The 23237-nt window shown below is 47.9% G+C and overlaps 1 protein-coding gene across 3 annotated transcripts in view; it reads left to right on the top strand.

The window, feature by feature from the left end:
• Positions 1-6708: 6708 nt before the first annotated feature.
• LOC142184528 (integrator complex subunit 6-like) overlaps positions 6709-23237 on the top strand; it is a 32999-nt gene continuing 16470 nt past the window's right edge. For 2 of the 3 annotated variants that reach the window (XR_012711838.1, XM_075259429.1), the window contains exons 1-3: positions 6752-7051; positions 7165-7242; positions 22638-22787. Coding sequence is in view for 2 of the 3 variants with exons in the window: in XM_075259429.1 (XP_075115530.1) it covers positions 6941-7051; positions 7165-7242; positions 22638-22787 (339 nt within the window). In the remaining variant the exon portion in view is untranslated. Of the gene's footprint in view, positions 6725-6751; positions 7052-7164; positions 7243-22637; positions 22788-23237 lie in introns of those variants that run through there. The other variant, XM_075259430.1, reaches the window with a different exon arrangement.

The raw sequence follows: 23237 nt of genomic DNA, 5'->3' as shown, positions 1-23237 counted from the left end.
GGTCTGAACGAAATGTGCCAGGATAAGTTGTTTATTACACCCTGGGGCCTCTTCCCGAGGACAGGAGGTGTCTAGAAATGAAACACAAATACCTTCCCTGGCCTCCGCCATGACATCCTGTGGCGTGCTGTTCTTCTTCTTAATGATGACATTCGGGGGGGCCCCCATGTTACCAATTGGACCTCAGTGGTCATGTGAGGGGGGGGGGGGATGACAACAACGTATAGCATGGTGCTTGAAAGATGACCAGAAAAATGCGGGCCACTGGTTACCACTAGTCAGTATCCATGTGAGCTGAATGCCCCAGATTTTGCCTTTGTTAGAATCTAAATTTTTTGGAAATTTGTAATGAAACTTGGTTTGTTACAAGGAGGTTTACTCATCTCTAAGAGCAGAGTACTCCATGTATGTGTAAGGGGACTGGTTCGATTGCATGGTGGAGTGCACGCTTTTTAAGAAAGGCTCCTCAACATTGCAATTGCAACACCAAGAAAGAAGAGTCTTGGAGTTATGGAAGGCACAGGATCGACAGACGTGTTATCGATATGCAGATGGTAACAAACTAGCCCAGACCAGTTAGTGCACCTGTAATGGGGAGCAGAAGTCGCCTCGACCGCAACGCAACTGCAATGCAACAGTCACACTATCTTTTGTAGACTTTTTGTTGCATGTCAATGTTGCAAACGACACCGCTCTCATAGACCGCTCTCATATAATTGCTGCCTTCACAATCTTTGCTGAAATTGTTTGTAATTTTTTTTTATTTCTGTGCATTTGTGCAGGTGCACGCAGTTAATTGCAATCTTTAATGTACATTACTAAAAATTATTATTAGAATAATTGCATTGTGCGACATCGCGATGCATAAAAGTACAAAAAGTTGTGCGATTTTACTGTGATTTTTAATGTTGCCCCAGGCTAAAGGGCTGAGATGGGATTAACCCTTTACGTCCTGTGCGCTTGGCTCCTCCTTTCCATTGAGCATGTGCCTGTGACAGGGCCGCATGCATGGTGGCAGCAGGTGACTGACGGTGAGATCGCTCTCAGTCCTACTACAACATTCTTTAATTAGCACCCGCACATTTTATTTATTCTGATTTATCTATTAACCAGGGATTTACAGAAATCTTTTATCAGAATTCTTAAATCGCATCTTCATTCATCTAATGTGCCGGTGGATTTGCTCCAGGGAATTCTTTGACCCACTAAGCCTCTGATATCACCGTGTATAGAAGAAGCACAGGTAGGAGCTAAACATCTAAAACTGGCCCGGCATATTATAATGTACAGTATATGGCACTGGGCTCATTATTAGGATAGCAGAACAAATAATGAGCTGCATCTTTGGTGCAAGAAAGGGCTGAGCACCAAACATGTGCCCCCTAGGGACAGGAAGACAGTACTGCATTTGTGGTCCGGGCAGTGGGCCCAGGCTGCCCCAACGTCAACACAGATGAAGACAATGGTGAAGCAGGGGTGACGTCACTTACATCACGCCTGCGACTCCCTGAAGACTCCGGACCAGAGACAGCAGGGGAGCGAGGAGAGGCGAGTATTAGAGGTTTTTTTTTTGGGTGTGTTTGGAACAAGAGGGACATAATATCATGGGGGCACATTAAACAGAAGAGGGGCATAAAATAATCTGGATGGGACATTGGTGGCAACTGGAGGGGGACATTAAACTGGAGGGAGACATTAAACTGGAGGGGGACATTAAACTGGAGGGAGACATTAAACTGGAGGGAGACATTAAACTGGAGGAGGACATTAAACTGGAGGGGGACATTAAACTGGAGGGGGACATTAAACTGGAGGGGGACATTAAACTGGAGGGAGACATTAAACTGGAGGGGGACATTAAACTGGAGGGAGACATTAAACTGGGAGCCACTGGTTGTGGAAATTATACTGGGGAGACATTAAACTTTGGGGTTAGCTGGAGGGGGACACTGAACTGTGGGTCAGGTATTCCTAAGTGGTGGTGATGGGGGGGCCTTATAAACCCTTTGCACTGGGCCCACCAATGTCTTACAATGACCCCGGTGGACAGACTTTAATTTCTAGCTGTCCCTTGTTTTTTTTGTCTGGATTTGCTGTGGTTTTGTTCTATTTCTCTTGTATCCTGCTTTCACCCATTCTCTTTTTTGTCCCTCATGGATCTCCCCATGCCTTATTGTATTACCTGTCTGTAAAAAACTTTTATTAAAAAATTGTCAAAAAATAAAAGGTTATTCACTTGGTGATTCATTCACTTTTTTAATTGACATAGGAGCCCCAGGCTGGTCAGGTGATCATCCCCGGTCTCTATGAAAGTCTATGAGAGTTTAACATCCAAGCTCCTGTAGACTTACACAGTAAAAGGGAGGTAATTCGGCAGGTCAGGGTGCGATCACATAACCAGCCAGGGGACCCCATCCCAAGCAATGACAGGAGGCGCCAGGTTAGTGATGTCATTCTTCATTATATTACAGTATCCCCTGTACTAAAGGGCTAGGGACTGAAAATAATAACTGGAGTGAGACTTTAACAAGTGAGACGCTTCTATTTTGGTATTTTATCACACATTCTGCTGCTAGATTTCATTTTACTTATGCAGAACTATGAAATCATTTCCTGAGAAATCACAAGATAAAATATCCGAATATTAGAAAAATCCTGGAACCTGCTAATGGTGGTAACAGATGGGAATGGTTATTATAGTATCCCATATATTAAGGCATCCTATATAGGTGACACTATGTGCTATGTGTATAAAAGGCACAATAAACCTACCGTATATTCACACACATACACACACATATATACTAGCAATACCCGCGACTTCGTCCGCGACCCCCGCCTTCCTTGTGTGACCCACCTGCAGCGCGGCTGTGGCCCTTCCCCTATTGTCTTGCGGCTGCCACTACCTCCCTCTTCTCCCCCTGCCGCAAAACCCTGCCTACCCCCTTTCCCCCCCACCACACCCCAGCGTCCTCTTCCCCTGGCCCGTCTGTACCCACGACCGGGTGTTCCTCACCCCCGCCTTGTACTGCGACTGCAGCCTCCCCCTCCTCATGCCTCCCAGTAGCTCCGCCCCCTGTGGCGGCCACTCCAATCTCAGAGTGGCGTGAAGGGACAGCGGCCAGCCTGAGCATCCACAGCACCGCCCCCTCCGTCGCATAGTCCAATGGGGTAACAGTGTGCATGGCTGCGATGACATCATCGCAGGTCCTTCACCCTCCGCCGGCCGTGCTTTTGGGGCTTGCAGTTGGAAAACCGGGCATCCTACGGTGATGTTAATGCGCCTATCTTTCTTTCCGGGTGCCATTGGAGGTATGTGTCAAATTTCACTGCAATCCGTTGGGGCACTTTGGCATGAATCGGGAACAAACATCCAAACACACAAACTTTCATCTTTATAATATTAGTAGGATTTATGTATAGCTCTGGTTGAACAATGTGTGCATTGTTCAGTTCCTCGTACTGTTTGCATGCACGCTTCTGTTAGGTCTGTGTCTCTCCAGCCTGTTATTACTGTTAGGGTGCATTCACACTGAGTAAACGCTAGCTTATTCTGAACGTAAAACACGTTCAGAATAAGCGGCGTCTAAAGCAGCTCCATTCATTTCTATGGGAGCGGGGATACGAGCGCTCCCCATAGAAATGAATGGGCTGCTTCTTTCACTCCGTGCAGTCCCATTGAAGTGAATGGGGAGTGCCGGCGTATACGACAAGCTCTGCTCATGCCGGAGCGTACACGCCGGCACTCCCCATTCACTTCAATGGGACTGCACGGAGTGAAAGAAGCAGCCCATTCATTTCTATGGAGAGTGCTCGTATGCCGGCTCCCATAGAGATGAATGGAGCTGCTTTAGACGCCGCTTATTCTGAACGTGTTTTACGTTCAGAATAAGCTAGCGTTTACTCAGTGTGAATTCACCCTTAGTCTGTTTCTGTATACCTGTCGCCTCCAGTCTTTCTGTAATGTGTATTCTGTCTACCTGTATCCTCCGGGTTTTCTATTACCTATATCCTGATTCCTGTTTCTAGTGTTTAGCAAAGCTTCTGTTTGAGCCTGCTCTGCCTGCGCAGGTTTTAGTCCATGTACACATACTGCAGTTTATGCACTTTATCCTGTTTCGGTGCAGGTCTGTAGCACAATCGCGTCTGCTACTAGCAAACTGGAACCATCTAAAGAAGTAGCAGTTTGAAGGACTCTCCGCAGAGATGCTGCAAAAATAAGCCTCCTGCTCTGTCTTACTGCGGCTCGAGACTCCATTTATTTGGGCCTAAGCAGTGACGGAACACTATGATAGAAAGCCAATGCAAATGAAGAGGAATCCAAGTCGGAGGTCCACCTCAAGTCCCCTTTGTTATCCTCTAAGTAAACATATCCGGAAACGCGGCGTTATACAGTAACTGCAAAGTGGACGGGATTCTTGCGAATCCCATGCCCACTTTGCGTTTAAAACTGCAGCTTGGACACGTTGCGATTTCCAAAACAAGCATGAGAATATACCGTATATACTCGAGCATAAGCCGAATTTTTCAGCACAGTTTTTGTGCTGAAAAAGCCTCCCTCGGCTTATACTCAAGTCAGCAAAAAAAAAAAATAATAATTAGGGGGGGGAGGGGGGTCTATGACCGGCCGCAATAGTAATGTATAGAATCTCCCATAAAGTAGTGGGAAAAAGGAAGCTTTAAAAAAAAGAAAAATAAATAAAAGTCGTAAATCCCTCCTTTCCCTGTATATATAAACATATAAAAGTATTGAATGACTGTGACACACAAACACATTAGGTATCCCTGTGTCTGACAGTGCCCGGTCTACTGAATATAGGGGATCTGCAGTGCTCCTGTTCCGTCGGGAAGGGGTTAATAGGAGCACTGCAGATCCCCTATAGTCAGCCAGGCTGAATTCCAAGTGGAGGAAGAAAAAACACCCCCTCCACTTCCCCAGCACCCAGCACTTACTGCACCAAAAACTCCGACCATTTTAATTTTTGAAATTTTCCAGTAGCTGCTGCATTTCCCCCCTCCCCCTTATACTCGAGTCAGTAAGTTTTCCCAGTTTTTTGCGGTAAAATTAGGGGCCTCGGCTTATATTCGGGTCAGCTTATACTCGAGTATATATGGTAGTAACATAGTAGTAGAAGTTAATAGAAATCATAAAATTGCAAAGATTTGCAGACAAATAATTAAATGTGAATTTTGATTGGTATTATTACAACTAAATGATCACTATTTGGAGGTAAGAACACGTCCACTAAGTAGTGTTACTGCAACCAGTGCATATGGTGATGACTCCTATAGTGTGTCATACAGTATGTGGCTTCTAAGTCGCTGGTTGACCACCACTGGTATATGGGCTAAAGCCATTAGTTCATAAGTCTCTTTCAGGTTATACCATTTATAGTGATGTGAACAGGACAGAGCAAGGACAGGTCCAGGTGCGCACTCCTTCCTGATAAGGGAGCTCTGTACAATGGCAGCAGATCAGTCTTTATTCCTGTGCGGATCACGCTGGAGGTGACGTAAGAACAGCCAATAAATGGCCACTTATGTGTAACCGCTCACTACAGGGTTATACATAGGATTGCAGTGATCACTGTATGGCGGAGTACTTATCCCCAGTCTGCTAGAGGACAATGGTTGTCTCATAAGCCTTGGTGGTCAAACAAGCATCGTGACTCAAGATGGACAGGCCAGAGGAGGTCTTCACATGACCACTGGGAGACTGTGTGTAACCCGTTCCACCATATTAAAGACTTTAGTAAACGTCTATTAAAGGGGTTTGACATTTAAGTTGGATTTCTTAGTATAGGTTCTTAGTTGAACATCCGCGGTGGGTCCGACACCTGGGCCATGTACAGTGCTGTGTATGGGTAAGGCTCATATGAACATTGCAGCTGATCGGCGAGGTACCCAGATGTCGAACCCCCAGCAGATCTCTAATGGATGACCTATCGTAAAGGTTGGTTGGTCTTTGCACAGTAACCCAATCGTTGCGTCCTGTTCCCATGACGTGGACGTTGTTGCCACAGACACCCCTATGGATTCTGGTCATGTATGTACATTTAAAGGGGACGTCCAATGGAGAACAATCCCTGGCCTCGGAGGGGACGTCTCTGGGAGAATAACCTGGCGGCGGACATGGGTAACAGCGAGGTGACGATTTATTTTCATTTTTTTGCATCTTTTTCTCTCCCGGACGATGCCACTATGTATGAAGTAATATCTATACACCTATGTGCCTCTATATGGCCGCTTGTAATAAAGCGCCCCCCCACAGTCCCAATCTGGCCCTATTTTACAAGTGAGGCCCTACCACAAGTCCCTCCCACGTGACATTTTCTGCTAATGAGACAACCATGATATGACTAGACCCGACCCTGTGTGACCTGACCCTCCCTGGAGGCCTCTGGCCAGTCCTGCACCCGGGCAGCGACACAACAAGCCCGCACTCCGCTAACACAGCCCCAAAAATGGACACCGACAAAAAGCCCCGTCAGACTACAACTCCCACAAGACAAAGCGGAGGAGAAGCCGCGCCCAGCTCATCAATATTCATCTATGCAAATGACCTATCAGCCAATGGGACGTCTGTAGACCACGTGACGCCCTGGTATGGTTTCAGAAAGGACAGCTCATGAATATGTAATAGCGGCGCAGCCAATGAGGAGGCGGCCAGTCACATGGTACAATGCTGAGGGTTAGGAAGAGAAGTTATCTATCAGTGAACACGGTGAAGAGACTCAGAGCTCAAGTGAGCAGTACACGGGGAGGAGGGCCGTTGTGCGGCCGGGGACCCATAACACCTCAGAGAGGGGGCAATACCCCCCGAACCCCCCAAATAACCCCCTCTAGACAGCGACCTATAGATGAGCAGCGACCCCGGGGGCAATAAAGGGCAGCGTTAGGCTGGCGCTTCGGTGCGGTGACCGCCTGGCATGCGCTAAAAATGCCTATTTTACTGTTCCTCATAGACACGTCCGCCTCTATGAACCAGCGGACGTATTTGGGGACGACGTATTTGGATATTGCCAAAGGCGCGGTTGAGATATTTATGAAGGTAACAGGACGTCTTCCGTCTCCCTCATGGGGTGTAATGGGGGGGTCGGCTGTGGGGCTTGTTGACTGTTCTGTGCTATTGACTCCCCCCTTGTTGTGTTTGTGTCCCCGCAGCTGCGCGCCCGGGATCCGGCTAGTAGGGGCGACAGGTACATGCTGGTTACATATGACGAGCCTCCATACTGCATCAAGGTAAACGCACTAACGGCTGCTCCCCCCTCCCCTCCCTGTCCCCCGCTGCCACCCGACTCCGTGGCGGTTTGTTGCAGAGGGCACGTTAGGCCGCCTTCCAAAAAAAAAAATAACTGCCCTTCGAGGGGGGACTCGACCCGAAGTAGACCCCATCTCCGGGGCGGGGGGTGCCCGTGTAGGCTGAGGCGGGCGGGGGTGAGGAGGGAGGGGGGATTTCGGCGGGAGTAGCCGGGTCGCAGCCACTGAAGATGGCGGACATCTTGCTTTTGTATGGGTCTGAAGTGCTTGAGATGGAGGTGGGGAGGAGAGTGCTGGAGGGGCGGGGCCAGGTGACGTCACTCGTGTCTTTTCCTGACTGGTGGAGGGTGACTCCCGGACACGCCCCTTCCTGTTTAGTTGCGCTGGACAGTGATTGGCAACATGATCAATAATACAAATGCGGGTGCAGAGGGGGGAATGGAGTGTAATGTCATGTGACCTGTGCCCACCTGGCACAGGGGAGAATGGAGTGTAATGTCATGTGACCTGTGCCCACCTGGCACAGGGGGGAATGGAGTGTAGTATAGTGTAATGTCACGTGTGTGCCCACCTGACCCTGGCAGAGGGGGGAATGGAGTGTAGTAATATAATGTAATGTGACCTGGCAGAGGGAGGAATGGAGTATAGTGTAATGTGTGTGCCCACCTGACCCTGGCACAGGGGGGAATGGAGTGTAGTATAGTGTAATGTAATGTCACGTGTGTGCCCACCTGACCCTGGCAAAGGGGGGGAATGGAGTGTAGTAATATAATGTAATGTGACCTGGCAGAGGGAGGAATGGAATGGAGTATAGTGTAATGTGTGTGCCCACCTGACCCTGGCACAGGGGGGAATGGAGTGGAGTGTAATGTGTGACCTGGCAGAGGGGGACTGTAATGTAACCTGTGCCCCTGGCAGAGGGAGGAATGGAGTGTAGTGTAATATAATGTAACGTAACCTGTGACCTGGCAGAGGGGGGACTGTACTGTAATGTGTGCCCCTGGCAGAGGGAGGAATGGAGTGGAGTGTAATGTCGTGTGTGCCCACCTGGCACAGGGAGGAGTGGAGTGTAATGTAACCTGTGCCCACCTGACCCTGGCAGAGGGAGGAATGGAATGTAATATAATGTGACCTGGCAGAGGGAGGAATGGAATGTAGTGTAATATAATGTAACCTGTGCCCCCCTGACCCTGGCACAGGGGGGGTGGAATGTAATGTGTGACCCTGGCACAGGGATACTGTAATGTGTGTGTGACCCTGGCACAGGGATACTGTAATGTGTGTGTGTGACCCTGGCACAGGGGGGAATGGAATGTGTGTGCCCACCTGACTAAATTGTAATGTGTGCCCCTGGCACAGGGGGGACTGTAATGTGTGTGCCCACCTGACCCTGGCACAGGGGGGAATGGAATGTGTGTGTGCCCACCTGACACAGGGGGGGACTGTAATGTAATATATTGTGTGCCCCTGACCCTAGCACAAGGGGTAATGGAAAGTGTGTGCCCACCTGACTATATTGTAATGTGTGCCCACCTGGCACAGGGGGGACTGTAATGTGTGTGTGCCCACCTGATCCTGGCACAGGGGGGAATGGAATGTGTGTGCCCACCTGACCATAATGTAATGTGTGCCCACCTGACCCTGGCACAGGGGGACTGGACTATAATGTGTGACCCTGACAGAGGGAGGACTGCTGTCCTGTAACCTGTGCCCCTGATCCTGGCGGAGGGAGGACTGCTGTCCTGTAACCTGTGCCCCTGATCCTGGCGGAGGGAGGGCTGCTGTCCTGTAACCTGTGCCCCTGATCCTGGCGGAGGGAGGGCTGCTGTCCTGTAACCTGTGCCCCTGATCCTGGCAGAGGGAGGGCTGCTGTCCTGTAATGTAATCTGTATCCCTGGCAGAGGGGGGACTGCTGTCCTGTAACCTGTGCCCCTGATCCTGGCAGAGGGAGGACTGCTGTCCTGTAACCTGTGCCCCTGGCAGAGGGGGGACTGCTGTCTGCTAACCTGTGTGCCCTCCTGACCTTAGCTGGGTACTTTTGGCGTATACTGGTGCTGGGGCAAAGAGATGCTTTTTGGTAACCATCTTTGTCCTCTTGCCCCTAGCAGGGCACTGTGAGCATACTGGAGCAGACAGGTTTAGACTGCTAACCTTTATGCCCTACTGACCCCAGCAGGGTGTTGGGGGTGTACATTGGTGCTGGGGCAGAGAGCCACTATACAGCAACCTCTGTGTCCTTCTGACCTAAGCAGGGTCCGGGTTGTATACTCTGGCTGGCACAGCTCTTACCACTGCACAAGTATATAAAATATTGACGTCCAGTAATGTGCATTAGTGTAGGCTGAGAATTTTACAAAAAAATAACTTAGTTTCACACATGTAGCTGGAGGAACTCAATGTTACCTATTTATATTAAAGGGAGTGTGTCACCAGAACTTGGCATATCAGCCCAGGCCAGGAGATAAATAGGTTCGGGTCACCTGAATCACAGTGTGTTCCCCTTGTGAATCGCTGCCCGTTAACCAGTTACAATCCGTTTTTGTCAATGTGCACATAAGCTCTTTGGACCAATCGCAACGCACGCATTGCTTCAAAGAGCTCATTAAGATATTGGCAGAAACAATTTCTAGGCAATAGAGACGCCGATTCACAAGGGGAAAGGTGATTCTAACCTGGTGACAGACTCTCTTTAAAGGAGTTTCCAATGCTCTCTTGTTAGGATGTTGTCATAGGCTCCACATATTAGATTTGCAGTGGTCTGCCACTTTTTGAAGGGACTGCAGTACTTGGATGACGGCTATCCATTGTTTAGAATATTCTGTATACTTGCATACAGTTGCATTAGTAGCGGCCATGCGGGACACTTGGTTTTGTTCCAGTAGAGCAGGTGCAGGGAGCGTGCGGGTCTCCAGCTGTTGCAAAACTACATCTCCCAGCATGCATACTGGCTCTGCTGTTCTTGGAACTCCCATGGAAGTGAATGAAGCATGCTGGGAGTTGTAGTTTTACAGCATCTGGAGAGCTGAAGGTTCCCTATCCCTGCAGTAGAGTAAAATACCTTGCAATACCTTGCACCACTACTACTACTACTGTGGACCAATGTGTACAATGAAGAGGATACAGTACTTGTCTGAGCACCACCTAATCTGTGTGGTGGAGGAGTGTCTGTCTCCCACTGATATATTATCACTCTGTTTAGGCCATCAATATACGGTAGTTTCCTGGAAAATTCCTTTAGGCCGGGGCCCAAAGTTAGCATGAACACAGTACCTGCAAAGTGAATGGGATTCTGGCTAATCCTACCCACACATTACAGAACAATATCCACAGCCACGGGGCAACACGGTGACTCAGTGGTTAGCACTACAGCCTTGCAGCGCTGGAGTCCTGGGTTTGAATCCCGCCAGGAACATCTGCAAAGAGTTTGTATGTTCTCCCCGTGTTTGCGTGGATTTCCTCCCATTCTACAAAGACAGACTGGAAAGAGAATTATCCACAGCTGACATGCTTCGATTTCCAAAACCATTGCGTGTTTGTAAATTGCAGCATGTCAATTATACCTACGGAAACCCGGGGATTTTCTGAATAGATATAATTGAAGCAGAAAGTCTGCAGAGGAAAGCCCCACGTTGCTGAAACGCATGTTTTTGTTGTAGTTTTTGAGCTAAAGTTAGGAGTGAGGAATGAATGAATAAATAAGACGCCGTTATGCTTCTTCCTTCTGCTAAGTTCACTCCTAGCTTTTGTCTTAAAAAAAAAAAAAAAAATGCAGCAAAATCTGCAATAAAAAAAGCTGCGTTCCTGCACTGTGCGGCCTCAGACTTAGGGACTCTTGGTGTGCATGCCAGAATGGAGAGGGTAAAATCAAGGGCTGCCTGATACGCTGTGAATCCAGTAGGTGGCGCCGTTAGTACGAAGCACCACCTGCTGTATCCACATCAAACCAGGTAGGTGAGGGTTGCCTATAGGAAAGGCATGGTTTGCCTCTGCTTCAGTGCAACACCTAAAAATGCCAAGGCTCTGCATGTATTAGCTATGGTGGGCTGGAGGATGGGACCTGCCTGACTGCCCCGCTGAGACCCCGAGAGCCAAGGCAGCGCTCCCTACTGGATCCACCATACACCTGACTTAGCCGGTCACTCCTATTGTGTCTGGGCAGGGGGAGTCTGTGTTTAGTGACTCCAATATTTTTTGTCATATCCTTTATTATCCTGTCTAACGTTCTTCTCAATCCTGTAACTGACTATTACTAGGGAAAGTCCATACACGTTTGCAATGTGAATATGCAGAGCTGAAGCGTTTTCCAAAGGCAAGATGGTCCCTTCAAAAGGCTGTATCTTCAGTGTTGTTCCAACTAGATATTCTGAGCTTTCATATGATGCCAACATTGAAGTGCGAGACAGGACCGAACCTGAGATATCACTAGTAGAGATGAGCGAGTAGTATTCCATCGAGTAGGTATTGGATAGAATACTACGGTATTCAGAACCAACGTTGATTTACCGAACGCTATACATTGTATAGCATTCGGCAAATCAACGCTGGTTCTGCAGGAGGCTCGTCCTTGCTAGTTGGGAGAGCTGGCAGCTTGCTGTTACGAGGGAGCTTACTTTTTCTCATAGGAATGCATTGACCAGCGTTGATTGGCCAGTGTACAGCATTCGTCCAATCAACACTGGTACTGTCAGAGGTTCGTCTGTGAGGAGGCGGAGTCTAAGATCGGACCACAATGGAGACTGCTGTGGTCCGATCTTAGACTCTGCCTCCTCACGGACGAGCCTCCGGCAGAACAAGCGTTGATGCATGGAATGCTATACACTGTACAACATTCGGCCAATCAATGCTGGTTCTGCAGGATGAGTAAGGGTTGGTTGACATTAGTGCTTGCCTCCTGTCTGGAAGGAGTCCGCAGGAACGGAATATCAGCACAACTGCAAGCACTGTGCAGTTAAAGCGCACGGACCCATTATAGTCTATGGGGTCCGTGCGCTTTAACTGCCCTCCGCTCCTGCTACTCGTGGACTTGGTGACTCTCCTTTAGTCAGATAGTGGTTTCCTCTGAAATGAACATTTTTCCCCATAGACTATAATGGGATTCGATATTCGATCGAGTAGTCGAATATTGAGGCTCTACTCGAAACGAATCTCGGATATTTCACTGTTCGCTCATCTCTAATCACTAGTTAAAAACACAGTTGGGAATTTGTACTTTAATAAGCTGCACTTCATGCTACGTATAAGATCACATCCCCAACTGTGTTTTTACCTGGCGATATGTCTAATTATTTTACAGCGAGTGCCGGAGATAACGTTGGAAGTGTTGATCCCTCTTGGGTCAGTGTATACGGACAAAGTCTCCTGGCAATTCTTAGAACGCCGCTCATGGGAACTTCACAGCCTGCTTTCTATTAAAAGGAAGTTGGATAGATTAATAAAGTCAATTACAAAGAGGTTCACCGAGCGCCCCCCGACACAATGCAAAAAATAAAACGAGTTGCACATTCAACCCCTCCATTCGACTCTTAACTATCAAACCAAGGCTGTGACGTCTGAATTGAGACCAGACGAAAAGGTTACCTACTTGGAATTTGTCCTAAGAATTTGTCACATTGGCCGTCCTGCAGAAATAGAACCGTTTTGTAGTCAAAATTTCCGTATACATTGTAATTTGATGTCTCGCGTGGGTTATTACCAATATGGCAAGTCCCTACTGTGTTAAATCAGAGGTGACAGAGCAGGGATCGCTCATAGATAAGCAGAATGATAATGCCCAATTATTGTATCCAGAGGAACAATAACATGTCGCGTTCTGAGCCATTGAACACTTGTATTTTCAAGTAACAAACAAGTTTCAGTGTTGCGTTACAGCGCCGTGGCCGACATCTGCATGGAGTTTGTATGTTCTGCCCATGTTCGTGTGTGTGTTACCTCCCACATGTCAAAAATATACTGATGGGTAAATTGGCTTTCTGTAAGACTGACCCCCGGGGGTGTTGGGGATGAGCGCTTGTATGGCCGCCTCTATCTCCGCGACTCTACAACGCTCCCTGTGCTGCGAGTCCCTTGTTGAGAAAAGTGTCTTATGAATGTTTGTCATTTGAGACGTCCTTCTTAAAATGACATTGCTTCATAAACAGAACCTATCTGACGTTCCTGATAGCTGAAGCCTTGACATGTATTTCGGGGCTCTACTTTCTTAGGGTTAGTTCACATGTAGATAACGTGTGGCTTATTTTGGCACCGGAAAAAAAAGCTTTCTAATTAAGAAGCTTTTTTTGGAGCTTTTTTTTTTTTTTGTAAAAACAGCTTTAAAAAAAAAAAGCCAGGCTGTTTTCCCCTCCTGTAAAGTGAATGGGCTGAAAAAACGTGTCGTGTTTTTTTTTTTTTTCCCCATGTGGCTTTTTGCAAAAAAAAAGTCGCTTATTTTTGCAAAATTTTTCGCCTCCCATTCACTTCTATTGAAAGGACTACCAAACACAATTGCAAATGGTGTGCAGTGAAAGCCCATGGACCCCATAGACTATAGTGGGGTCCATGTGCTTGCCAGGAGATTTCCGCATGGGACATGTGGACAGTAATGTAGTTCACGATCTACTTTCCTGTCTGCATTACTCATGCCGAGACTGTACAGAAAGCACACGGACCCCATTATAGTCTTAGGGCCACCTGCACACGACCATATTCTGTCTTGGAAATAGTACGTAGCAAGCCGACTGACCACGGCCATGTTCATGGAATTCACTACATCTGCCGGACTAGACTGACAGTCTATTACAGTAGCAATTGGGCCACGCTCACTATGATGCATTGAGTAACCCGCACACAACCGTGGTCAGTCCAGTAAATATGGCCTTATACGGACCCTGTTTGCAGGATGAATATGGTTGCGTGCAGGGGGGCCTAAGGGTTACTGTTGCAGCAGCCCCATTGAAGTGAATGGAACCCTGGCCTTAGGATAGGGCATTGAATGACGATCTGTAGGAACACAGGGGACCGCTGTAGATCAGCTCTATGCCGCGTCCCCTTCACAGGCCATGCAGTGTCACGTTTATTGGTCACGTGAACGGTGCTGTGAAAGGCTCACTCAAATAATGCAGCATATGGATAGGGTTAATAAGACCTGGATTATCCCTTTAAGGTTGCTTTGCTGAGAAGAATAGTGGTACATACTGTCCTATTCCTTTAAGTCTGCAAAGAATGAACGGAACCCAAAATGCACACACAAATTTGCTTTTGTTATAGCATTTTGGTCCCCTTGGTCGCTTTCGATAATGTAGTCTTATACCCATCCCCTCCCTTTCAAGTCAGAGAATACGAGAGACGTTTAGTGGGTGCAAATCTACTCATGTCTGATTCTCGAGAATTCGCGACGAGCCGTCACAGGCGCTCTTTAGAAAGCAAAAGTGGAAGTTCTGGTAGCAGAATGATCAATGTTGGTCGCTTGCCAAGTGTACACGTCGTCTTTGTGCGTTCTGTAACACAACAGAGACGTCCGGGCATATGTCTGACATATGTTGTGCGACACCTGCCCTCGGACACAACCTACATAGTCAGACGTGTCCCGAGTACTTCGGTAGCGGATCGCTGCAGCGCTGTGTTAAAGCCACTGCATGGTGCTGATATTTGGTGATATCTTACATGGACCTAGTGACAGATCATTGGAGGGCGAGTCCTGAGACAGTTCAGCTGTAACGTGATCTTCCCCTCCATAATAAACCGGCTTTATTTTCTGTTTTTGGATGACTTGTACATGTTCACTTAGACCAGGTCGTTCTAGATGAAAATTAGGGGAGTTATGTTCACGTATTGGGATGGGGTGCAGTACATGCACTAGAACTGTCTGCCTGTCTTCTTAGGATGGTTGTTCGTCAGGGAAAATGTTTTTGAAATGGGCTCAGAATGGGTTAAAATCTACCCCCCCCCCCCCAGTGTTCTTGGTGGTCCCATCACGTAGTAGGCGCACAGTTAAAACCTCATCTAATTGGGCACTTTGTGTGTCGATAGGAGCCATCAAATAAAGACCAGCGAGGGCCCTCTGGGGCGTCAGAGCAGCACATTGGAGGGAGCCCATTTTGAGTCTGTTTCAAAACAATTTTCTTCTAGAATAGAAGTTGCGGCCTGACAGCCGGGACCCCACAATCAAGAGAGCAGGGGGCCTATTTTACCTGAATGGAGCAACGGGTCATGTTTCTTATTCTCGTGGCCAGTGGGGTGCCAGCAGTCAGGTCGGGTTCACACCTGCGCCCGGTCACTGCTTTGGGGGTTTCCGTCTTCTGCCCGAGAAACTGGACAGGAGACGGAAACCGGCAGTCAGTGAGCACCCGTGAGCGTCTTCTGGTCTCTGCGGCAAAACAGTTGTTGGGTTTTTTTTTTTGTTTTTTTTAAACTGGACACAAAGTCCTGCATGTCCGACTCTGTGTCCGGTTAAAAAAAAATAAATCGGTTTCGCCGCGGAGACCAGAAGATGCTCACGGTCGGTCACTTTGCAAACCCATTGTAATGAATGGGTTCGAAGAGTGCCTGCCGGTTTCTATCTCCTGTCCAGTTTCTCAGGCAGAAGACGGAAACCTGCAAAGCGGAGACCGGGCGCAGGTGTGAACCCGCCCTAAGACTACAAACTATCAGTTTCTAGTGTTTGGAATGGCCGTGGTCAGTCAGGATTAATAAAGATCCTCCAATGCATTAAAGGGATTCTACCATTAAAACCTTTTTTTGTGGATAAGACGTTGGAGTAGCCTTTAGAAAGTCTATTCGTCTCTTACCTTTAGACGTGGTCTCCGCCACGCCGTTCCTTAGAAATACTGTTTTTTACCGGTATGCAAATTAGTTCTCTTGCAGCAATGGGGGCGGGCCCCAGCGCTCAAACAGCGATGGGGGCGTCCCCACCGCTGCCAGAGAATTGTCTCCAGCGCCGCCTCCTTCTTCGTCCATAGCATCATCTTCAGCGTCTTCTTCCGGCGCAGGCTCGTAACTTCTAGGCCTTGGGCAGAGCAGACTGCGCAGGTGTACAGGCCACGGGAAAATGGCCGCTTGCACAGTATTGTTACTGGCCATTTTCCCGTGACCTGTGCGCCTGCGCAGTCTACTCTGCCCAAGGCCTAGAAGTTACGAGCCTGCGCCCGAAGAAGACTCTGAAGATGATGCTGCGGACAAAGATGGAGGCGGCGCTGGAAACACTTCTCTGGCAGCAGTGGGGACGGCCCCATCGCTGCGAGAGAACTTATTTGCATACTGGTAAAAACCGGTATGTCTAAGGAACGGCGCAGCGGAGACCACGTCTAAAGGTAAGAGACGAATAGACTTTCTAAAGACTACTCCGACGTCTAAAGCAAAAGTCTGTGTCCACATCTGCGCCCGGTCACCGTATTGGGATCTGTTCCCCTGTCCATATGAAAAAAAAAACCCTTTAAATTGTGATTTTTCATTTCATGTGAGTTTTGCATTTAAAGGGATTTGCTGTCCGTTCCAGGCACAACCGCCCACACGGATGAGACGTTGTGCTCGTGTAAACCGGGAAGGGGATGTGATGGGTGGTGGAAAACCCCCTTTAATATAGTTGAACGTTCCTTATAGGCTCATCTAAGGATCAAAAGATTTCTGTAGAAAGATTTTATCTGTGACGGGTTTTTACGCACACGTGGAAATAAACTGGTGAAAGGAATTGAAGAAAGTCAAGTTCTGACCTGCACAGAATAGCGAGGACTGTAGGGTGACTGATGTCTGGTCTGTATCTGGCACTAGCTATCCGTATACACTCAAGTCCCTGCCACATCTGCCTCATGAGTAGGTCGTCTTTGTAGGTCGAGCCCTATGGGTCTGCCCACAAAGGTCCGACAGTTCATCTGTGAATAGAGGTTGAGCCGATCTTGAGATTTTAGGATCGTTTTTAAAATCCAATTTTCGATCGTTTTCCAGCCAATCGTTAAATTTGCTCGATCGCCGATCGGGATCCGCTCTCTCCCGATCTCTCAACCCTAATGTTAGCTTTTCCCACAATGACTGGCCAGTAGCAAAGCATTGTGGGTACTAACCTCTGACCTCGATCCCGCCAGAAAAGATCGGGATTGGAATTCCGATCGTGAAATTTACTCGATCGCTATCTGATCTTTCCCGATCGCTCAACCCTATCTGTGAACTGAGTGCGGTTGTCTAATAGGCCCCAATATACTCTACAAGGGATATTCTATAGCAGGAGAGCGAGGTCGGCTGGGGCGGACAGGCCTGGTCCCCAACAAAATTACTGTAATCAGGCCAGAAACTGGCAAAGTGATGGTGGAGATCTACGCCAAATCCTGTCCGTTTTGTTGGACTGGCGGGTGCGGGAATTAAAGGGATTCTAACACTAAAAGCATTTTTTTTTGTGTGGATAAGACGTCGGAGTCGCCTTTAGAAAGTCTATTCGTTTCTTACCTTTAGATGTGGTCTCTGCTACGCCGTTCCTTAGAAATACTGGTTTTTACTGGTATGCAAATGAGTTCTCTCACAGCGACGGGGGCGGGCCCCAGTGCTCAAACAGCGATGAGGGCGTCCCCACCGCTACCAGAGAAGTGTCTCCAGCACCGCCTCCTCCTTCGTCCGCAGCGTCATCTTCAATGTCTTCTTCCAGCACAGACTTGTAATTTCTAGGCCTTGAGCAGAGCAGACTTCGTAGGCACACAGGCCACGGGAAAATGGCCATTAACAATACTGTGCAAGCAGCCATTTTCCCGTGACCTGCGCGCCCGCACAGTCTGCCCGAGGCCTAGAAATTACGAGCCTGCGCCGGAAGAAGACGCTGAAGATGACGCTGCGGACGAAGAAGGAGGCGGCGCTGAGAGACACCCAAGAACTCTCTCCAGCGACGCCTCCTTCTTCAGCTGCATCCTCCCCTTCTCTCGTCGTCTTCCTTCAGCGTCATCTCTGACGCCTGTGCAGTCGGTTCTGTCAGCGAGACACTAGTAGAGCCGACTGTGCATGCCGGCGGCCATATTTTAAAGAACGCAATTGCGTGCACGTGCAGTACGCTCTGCAGTAAGTTCTGTACAGCCCTCCAACATGCGAGTGAAGTCATCCAGGCATTGGAGGGCTGTACAGACCTTACTGAGCATGTGCAGTACGTTCTGTTCGGCGAAGACTTCGAGGAGTGTACTGCGCATGCGCACAATTGCGGCCAGCATGCGCAGTCGACTCTACTAGTGTCTTGCTGACAGAACCGACTGCGCAGGCGTCTGAGATGATGCTGACGGAAGATGACAAGAGAAGGGGTGGGAGTGGGGACGCCCCCATCGCCCTCATTGCTGCGGAGAACTCATTTGCATACCGGTAAAAAACGGTATTTCTAAGGAACGGAGACCACGTCTAAAGGTAAGAGACGAATAGACTTTCTAAAGGCTATTCCGACGTCTAAAGCAGAAAAAATAGCGATTTAGACATAGAATCCCTTTAATGGCAGAAATGGAAGGTGAATTTGAGGCAGATGCTGAATCGCTCTAGATGAGTGGCTCGTGTGGAGGACTTTGAAGGCGAGGTCGAGCAGGACGCTTATTTATTTTTTTTTTTTTTAACTTTTTGTTGTTGTTGTGTGGAGTCCTGTGATGATCTCTGCATCCCAACGAAATCAATGGGACGTAGATTGAGGACATTAACCGTCTCAAAATCAGCACAAAGTTTGGCCACGTGAACCTGCAACGTTAAAATGAGTGGAGCTGGGCACACAAGACCATCCACCGCTCCACCGAGAACTGACAAAACACCCCTGTACTGCTGACAGGTGGGGGCGCCGCAGTGGTCGAACCAGCATTGGATATGGGACAGGTTGTGTAGTGGTGCTCCAGGGGGACAGAAGGATCAGATTCTTGGATTTTAAGGTTTCCGATCCTTCTCGTGTTCTCAGGGGACTGTAAGTGTCTGGCAGGTTTACCCTCTTGTCCCGAGTCACAAATACCTATGTCATAGGAGACATGTAATGTGCGCTCAGCTTAGGAATGACGTGATTCATTTTAAGGGCTTTGGCTCTTTACATCCTGCAGATATCTTCATGCCAGTGACTGCCATACTTTCCCTTCCATATGATCGATGAATACAACAAGCTGCTGCCTTGTGCGGTGCCGGGAATACGCGTCCGTCAGACGGGGCTCGGCCCTGGAGTACAACGCGAGGCCGTAGGGATCCGGAGATATTGGAGATCCTTTCTAGAGCGCCGCTTCCCCGTGCGGGGATTTGTCAAATCATCTCGCACATTTGTCGAGTCCTTTTTTTTTTTTTTTAATCTCAGAAATTGGTGGGAGGAAAATTCACCAGCGAGAAGCCAAACGTGTGAATAGATGCACGGAATAATGATTTATGAGCAATCTGTGAAGAGTTTTGTCTCTTATGTCGAGCTCAGAGGGAGGTTTCCTGCAGGAAATAATTGTTTTAATCACTTTTTATTTTTATAAAAAAAATCCCCATTGCAATGAGTGATTGTCAGACATTGTATGAATAGCAATGGAGAGGACCAGATCTAACCATACACGGTGAGATGATACCGTCTGATTGAGAGCCAAGAGCTTGTTCACATGGAACATTCAATCAAATCTATGCAAGATGTTGGCAAACCTTATCCACAAGAGCAATGAGCGCACGTTCACTCCTCTCGTGGATTATCCCCATTCAGAACCTTTGGCGCATCCACGTCCGAAAGCCGCCATTTCTTCTGCAAATACAAATTCTATGCAAGCGGCCATTTTCTCATGTCCTCTGGGCGTGCGCAGTCTGCTTTGCCCAAGGCCGGTGTCCTTAGAAGTTACAAGCCACGGCCGGAAGAAGAGGCTGAAGAAGAGGAGGCGGTGCTGGAGAGAGTTCTCTCGCAGTATTGGGCCCGCCCCCAGTGCTGCGAGAGAGCTAATTTACATACCGACAAGAACCAGGATTGTAGGCAAACGGCGGCGCAGAGAAGACGACGAAAGGTGGGAGAGAATAGCCGACATCTGAATGATAGGATCCCTTTAAGGGTGGTGTCCACACAGGCAGATTTTCTGAGCGGGAATACGGATGTGGAAATCATTCAGCAACAAAATGTCATCCTCGCATTGTAAATACTTTCTGCAGCAACATCTGCACATACCTTGACCTGCGTTGTGAATTTACAGTCTGCAGCATGTCAAATTTTTCTGCAATAGGATGAGACAAAGCGGTAGCCTTCCTGCTGGGATTCTGCAATAAATAAAAAGAAGAAAATGCCAGTTTTTTTTTTTTTGCTGCAGAAACACTTCAGATTGTCCATAATAGGGGGCAACACGGTGGCTCAGTGGTTAGCGCTGCAGCCTTGCACTGCTGGAATCCTGGGTTCGAATCCCACCAGGAACAACATCTGCAAGTAGTTTGTATGTTCTCCCCGTGTTTGTGTGGATTTCCTCCCATTCTACAAAGACATCCTGATAGGGGGAAAAAAAAGATTGTCCATGATAGAAAATCTAGAGTAGTCCAGATCGGACATAGGATTGTTTGCAAACTACAATTTATTTTGAAGCCCCAACTAAATTAAGGATTCTAGAATGAAATTTAGATTCTTGCATTAAGCGGTGAGGGATTGTGTGCGTGGTCCTGTCATCCTTTTGGGTGTGAATAAGGCCCAGTTCCATATGAAATATGCAGAGAGAGGAGTCCTACAAGCTGCACTTTTCTCTCTGCATTTTTTTGTGTGGAAACCACACGGACCCCATTATTGTCTATGGGGTCTGCAGGTTTCCTTGGGTAACCACTGTTTTTTAAGCAGATAGGTTTCCATTAGAGGGGGGAGGGTCCTCAAGTAGCCTCCCCGAATGGAAACCCGAATGCAGATGTTAACTGGGCCCTAGAGCATGGTGCAAAAAAGTGCAAGACTTACATGTGGCAGATGAGTTGATGTATAGATGAGCAAACACTATTCGTAACAGCCATTATGAATAGCACGCTCTCATAGAAATGAATGGAAGCAGCCGGCATGCAGACTTTGCCGGTGGCCGGTCACTTAACCCCCCCGCGTGCCTGCTACGTCCATTCATTTCTATGGGAGCGTGCTTTCCGGGAACGGCTGTCTCGAATAGTGTTCACTCATCTCTATTGCTGTATAGTCCCATCACTGTCATCTCCTCGAGAGGCGACAACGTGGCATGATTGGCATGCATCCCCATTAGAATGATTGGTGGGTTCCCATTATTGCACCACATGGACCCTTTGCTTTGGAAGTGCGCGGCCTCCGCCGGACGTTTTCTATGCTGCCATTTGGATCAGGATTCCACTGTAGATGACAGAAGGGTCTTCTGGTTTGCATTGGGTGTATGGGTTTAGTGGTTTTGGGCTTGTGCATGGAAATCTAGTGCATGACACCTTCAGACGCCTCTCGTGATGCTGTTGCTTGTAGGATTTTGGATCTTGATGGCAATTGTGTCCAAGGACCGATGAGTTTTCTGCTGCTCTTTGTGCCGAGTCCTTCCATTTTGTTGTTCCCAAATGACAGGTGCTGTGTACATGTGTGAGATCCCTGCTCCATCTTGTTCTTGGCTTTTTATGACTTGTATAGACCTTTTACCACTAGGCCCTTTGTCCACTAACTGGAGGAGACGTCCATATACTGTTGGCCTTGCCGTTGCTAGTTTTTCATTCGGTTTTGGGGGTTTGGCCTCTCGGGAGGAAGGATATAGCCTTTCATTTCATGTGTCGTTTTTGACCTTTAGTTTTCCTAAATCGAGGGCCTCAAAGGCTCCACACCATAGGTGGGCACATGTAATACCTCCATGGCATAGACTGAGGGCATAGGTGGTTTGGATGAAGGGATATGCCTGGTTTTTGGTGCCATCTCCATTGGCGCGGGTGGTTTTTTAGGTCACACAGGGACTGTCTGCTTTCTGAAGGATAGCTTGCTTACAAGGCGCTGCTGCCAGATTTGGTATTCATCTGCCGCTCCGCAGCCTTAATTATTCGTAGCTCTTAAAAGAAGAGGAGAGAAGGTGAAAGACTGCAAATCGCCTCATCACGCGCCGCTTCCGGCACATCTGCTCCCCTCGTACCGTACAAGTGACACTTCTGGATCTGCACGGAGCATAGAAACTGCGCGGCGCTTGGATTTTGTTTTTTTTCACCATGCGACACTTGTTTTTTTTGCAATCCAAGGCTAACCTGTCCAAATATATATATGTATATGTGTGTGTGTGTGTATATATATATGTATATGTGTGTGTGTGTGTATATATATATGTATATGTGTGTGTGTGTATATATATATATATATATATATATATATATATAATGTATGAATGGAACCGTACTCTGTTTACTTGTGCAACATGTGACTGCTGCAGCCAATCGCTGGCCTCTGTACTGACTGCATTTTGACATTGGGAACAATTTTTAAGAATTAAATGTCTTCTATTTTCCAGGCGGGCTGGAAGGAGAACCATGCCACGTTCATGAATGAGCTGAAGAACCTGCAGGCCTCTGGACTCACCACTCTCGGCCAAGCCCTTCGATCCTCATTTGATTTACTTAATTTGAATCGATTGGTGTCTGGAATCGATAACTATGGACAGGTGTGTGCCACGTTTGTTGGATTTATATCTGTATCATATATGTAGTATATGGGATGGGATTTTACTAGGATAGGACATTGGTTTGCATCTGCCATATGTCTTACTGATAACACCCTCTACTTATATTCAGTTCAGTTTTTCCCGATAAGGCCGGGGCCCTGTGTGGTGTAAACGTCACATAAAAGAAAACACGGCATTTTACAATCCCTCTGTAGTGGATGGGATTCTAGCCAATAGCATCCCCATAGTGTGGTAAAATACGAGCAGCAGAAGCTCAGCGATTTGCAAAACCGCTGCGGGAAATGCCATTGGATTTCCTATAGGTATAGGAAAACTCTGCAAACTCTCTATGAAAAGCGAGGCGGAAAAAACGCAATGCTTTGCCGCTGTAGTTTTTGCAGCAGCGCTTTAATAGTTGTCTCTTTAAAGGGGTCCTATCACTCAGACAGA

This window comes from Leptodactylus fuscus, chromosome 11 (genome assembly GCF_031893055.1).
Source record: "Leptodactylus fuscus isolate aLepFus1 chromosome 11, aLepFus1.hap2, whole genome shotgun sequence".
NCBI lineage: Eukaryota > Metazoa > Chordata > Amphibia > Anura > Leptodactylidae > Leptodactylus > Leptodactylus fuscus.
This window is presented reverse-complemented; position numbering and strand designations above follow the sequence as displayed.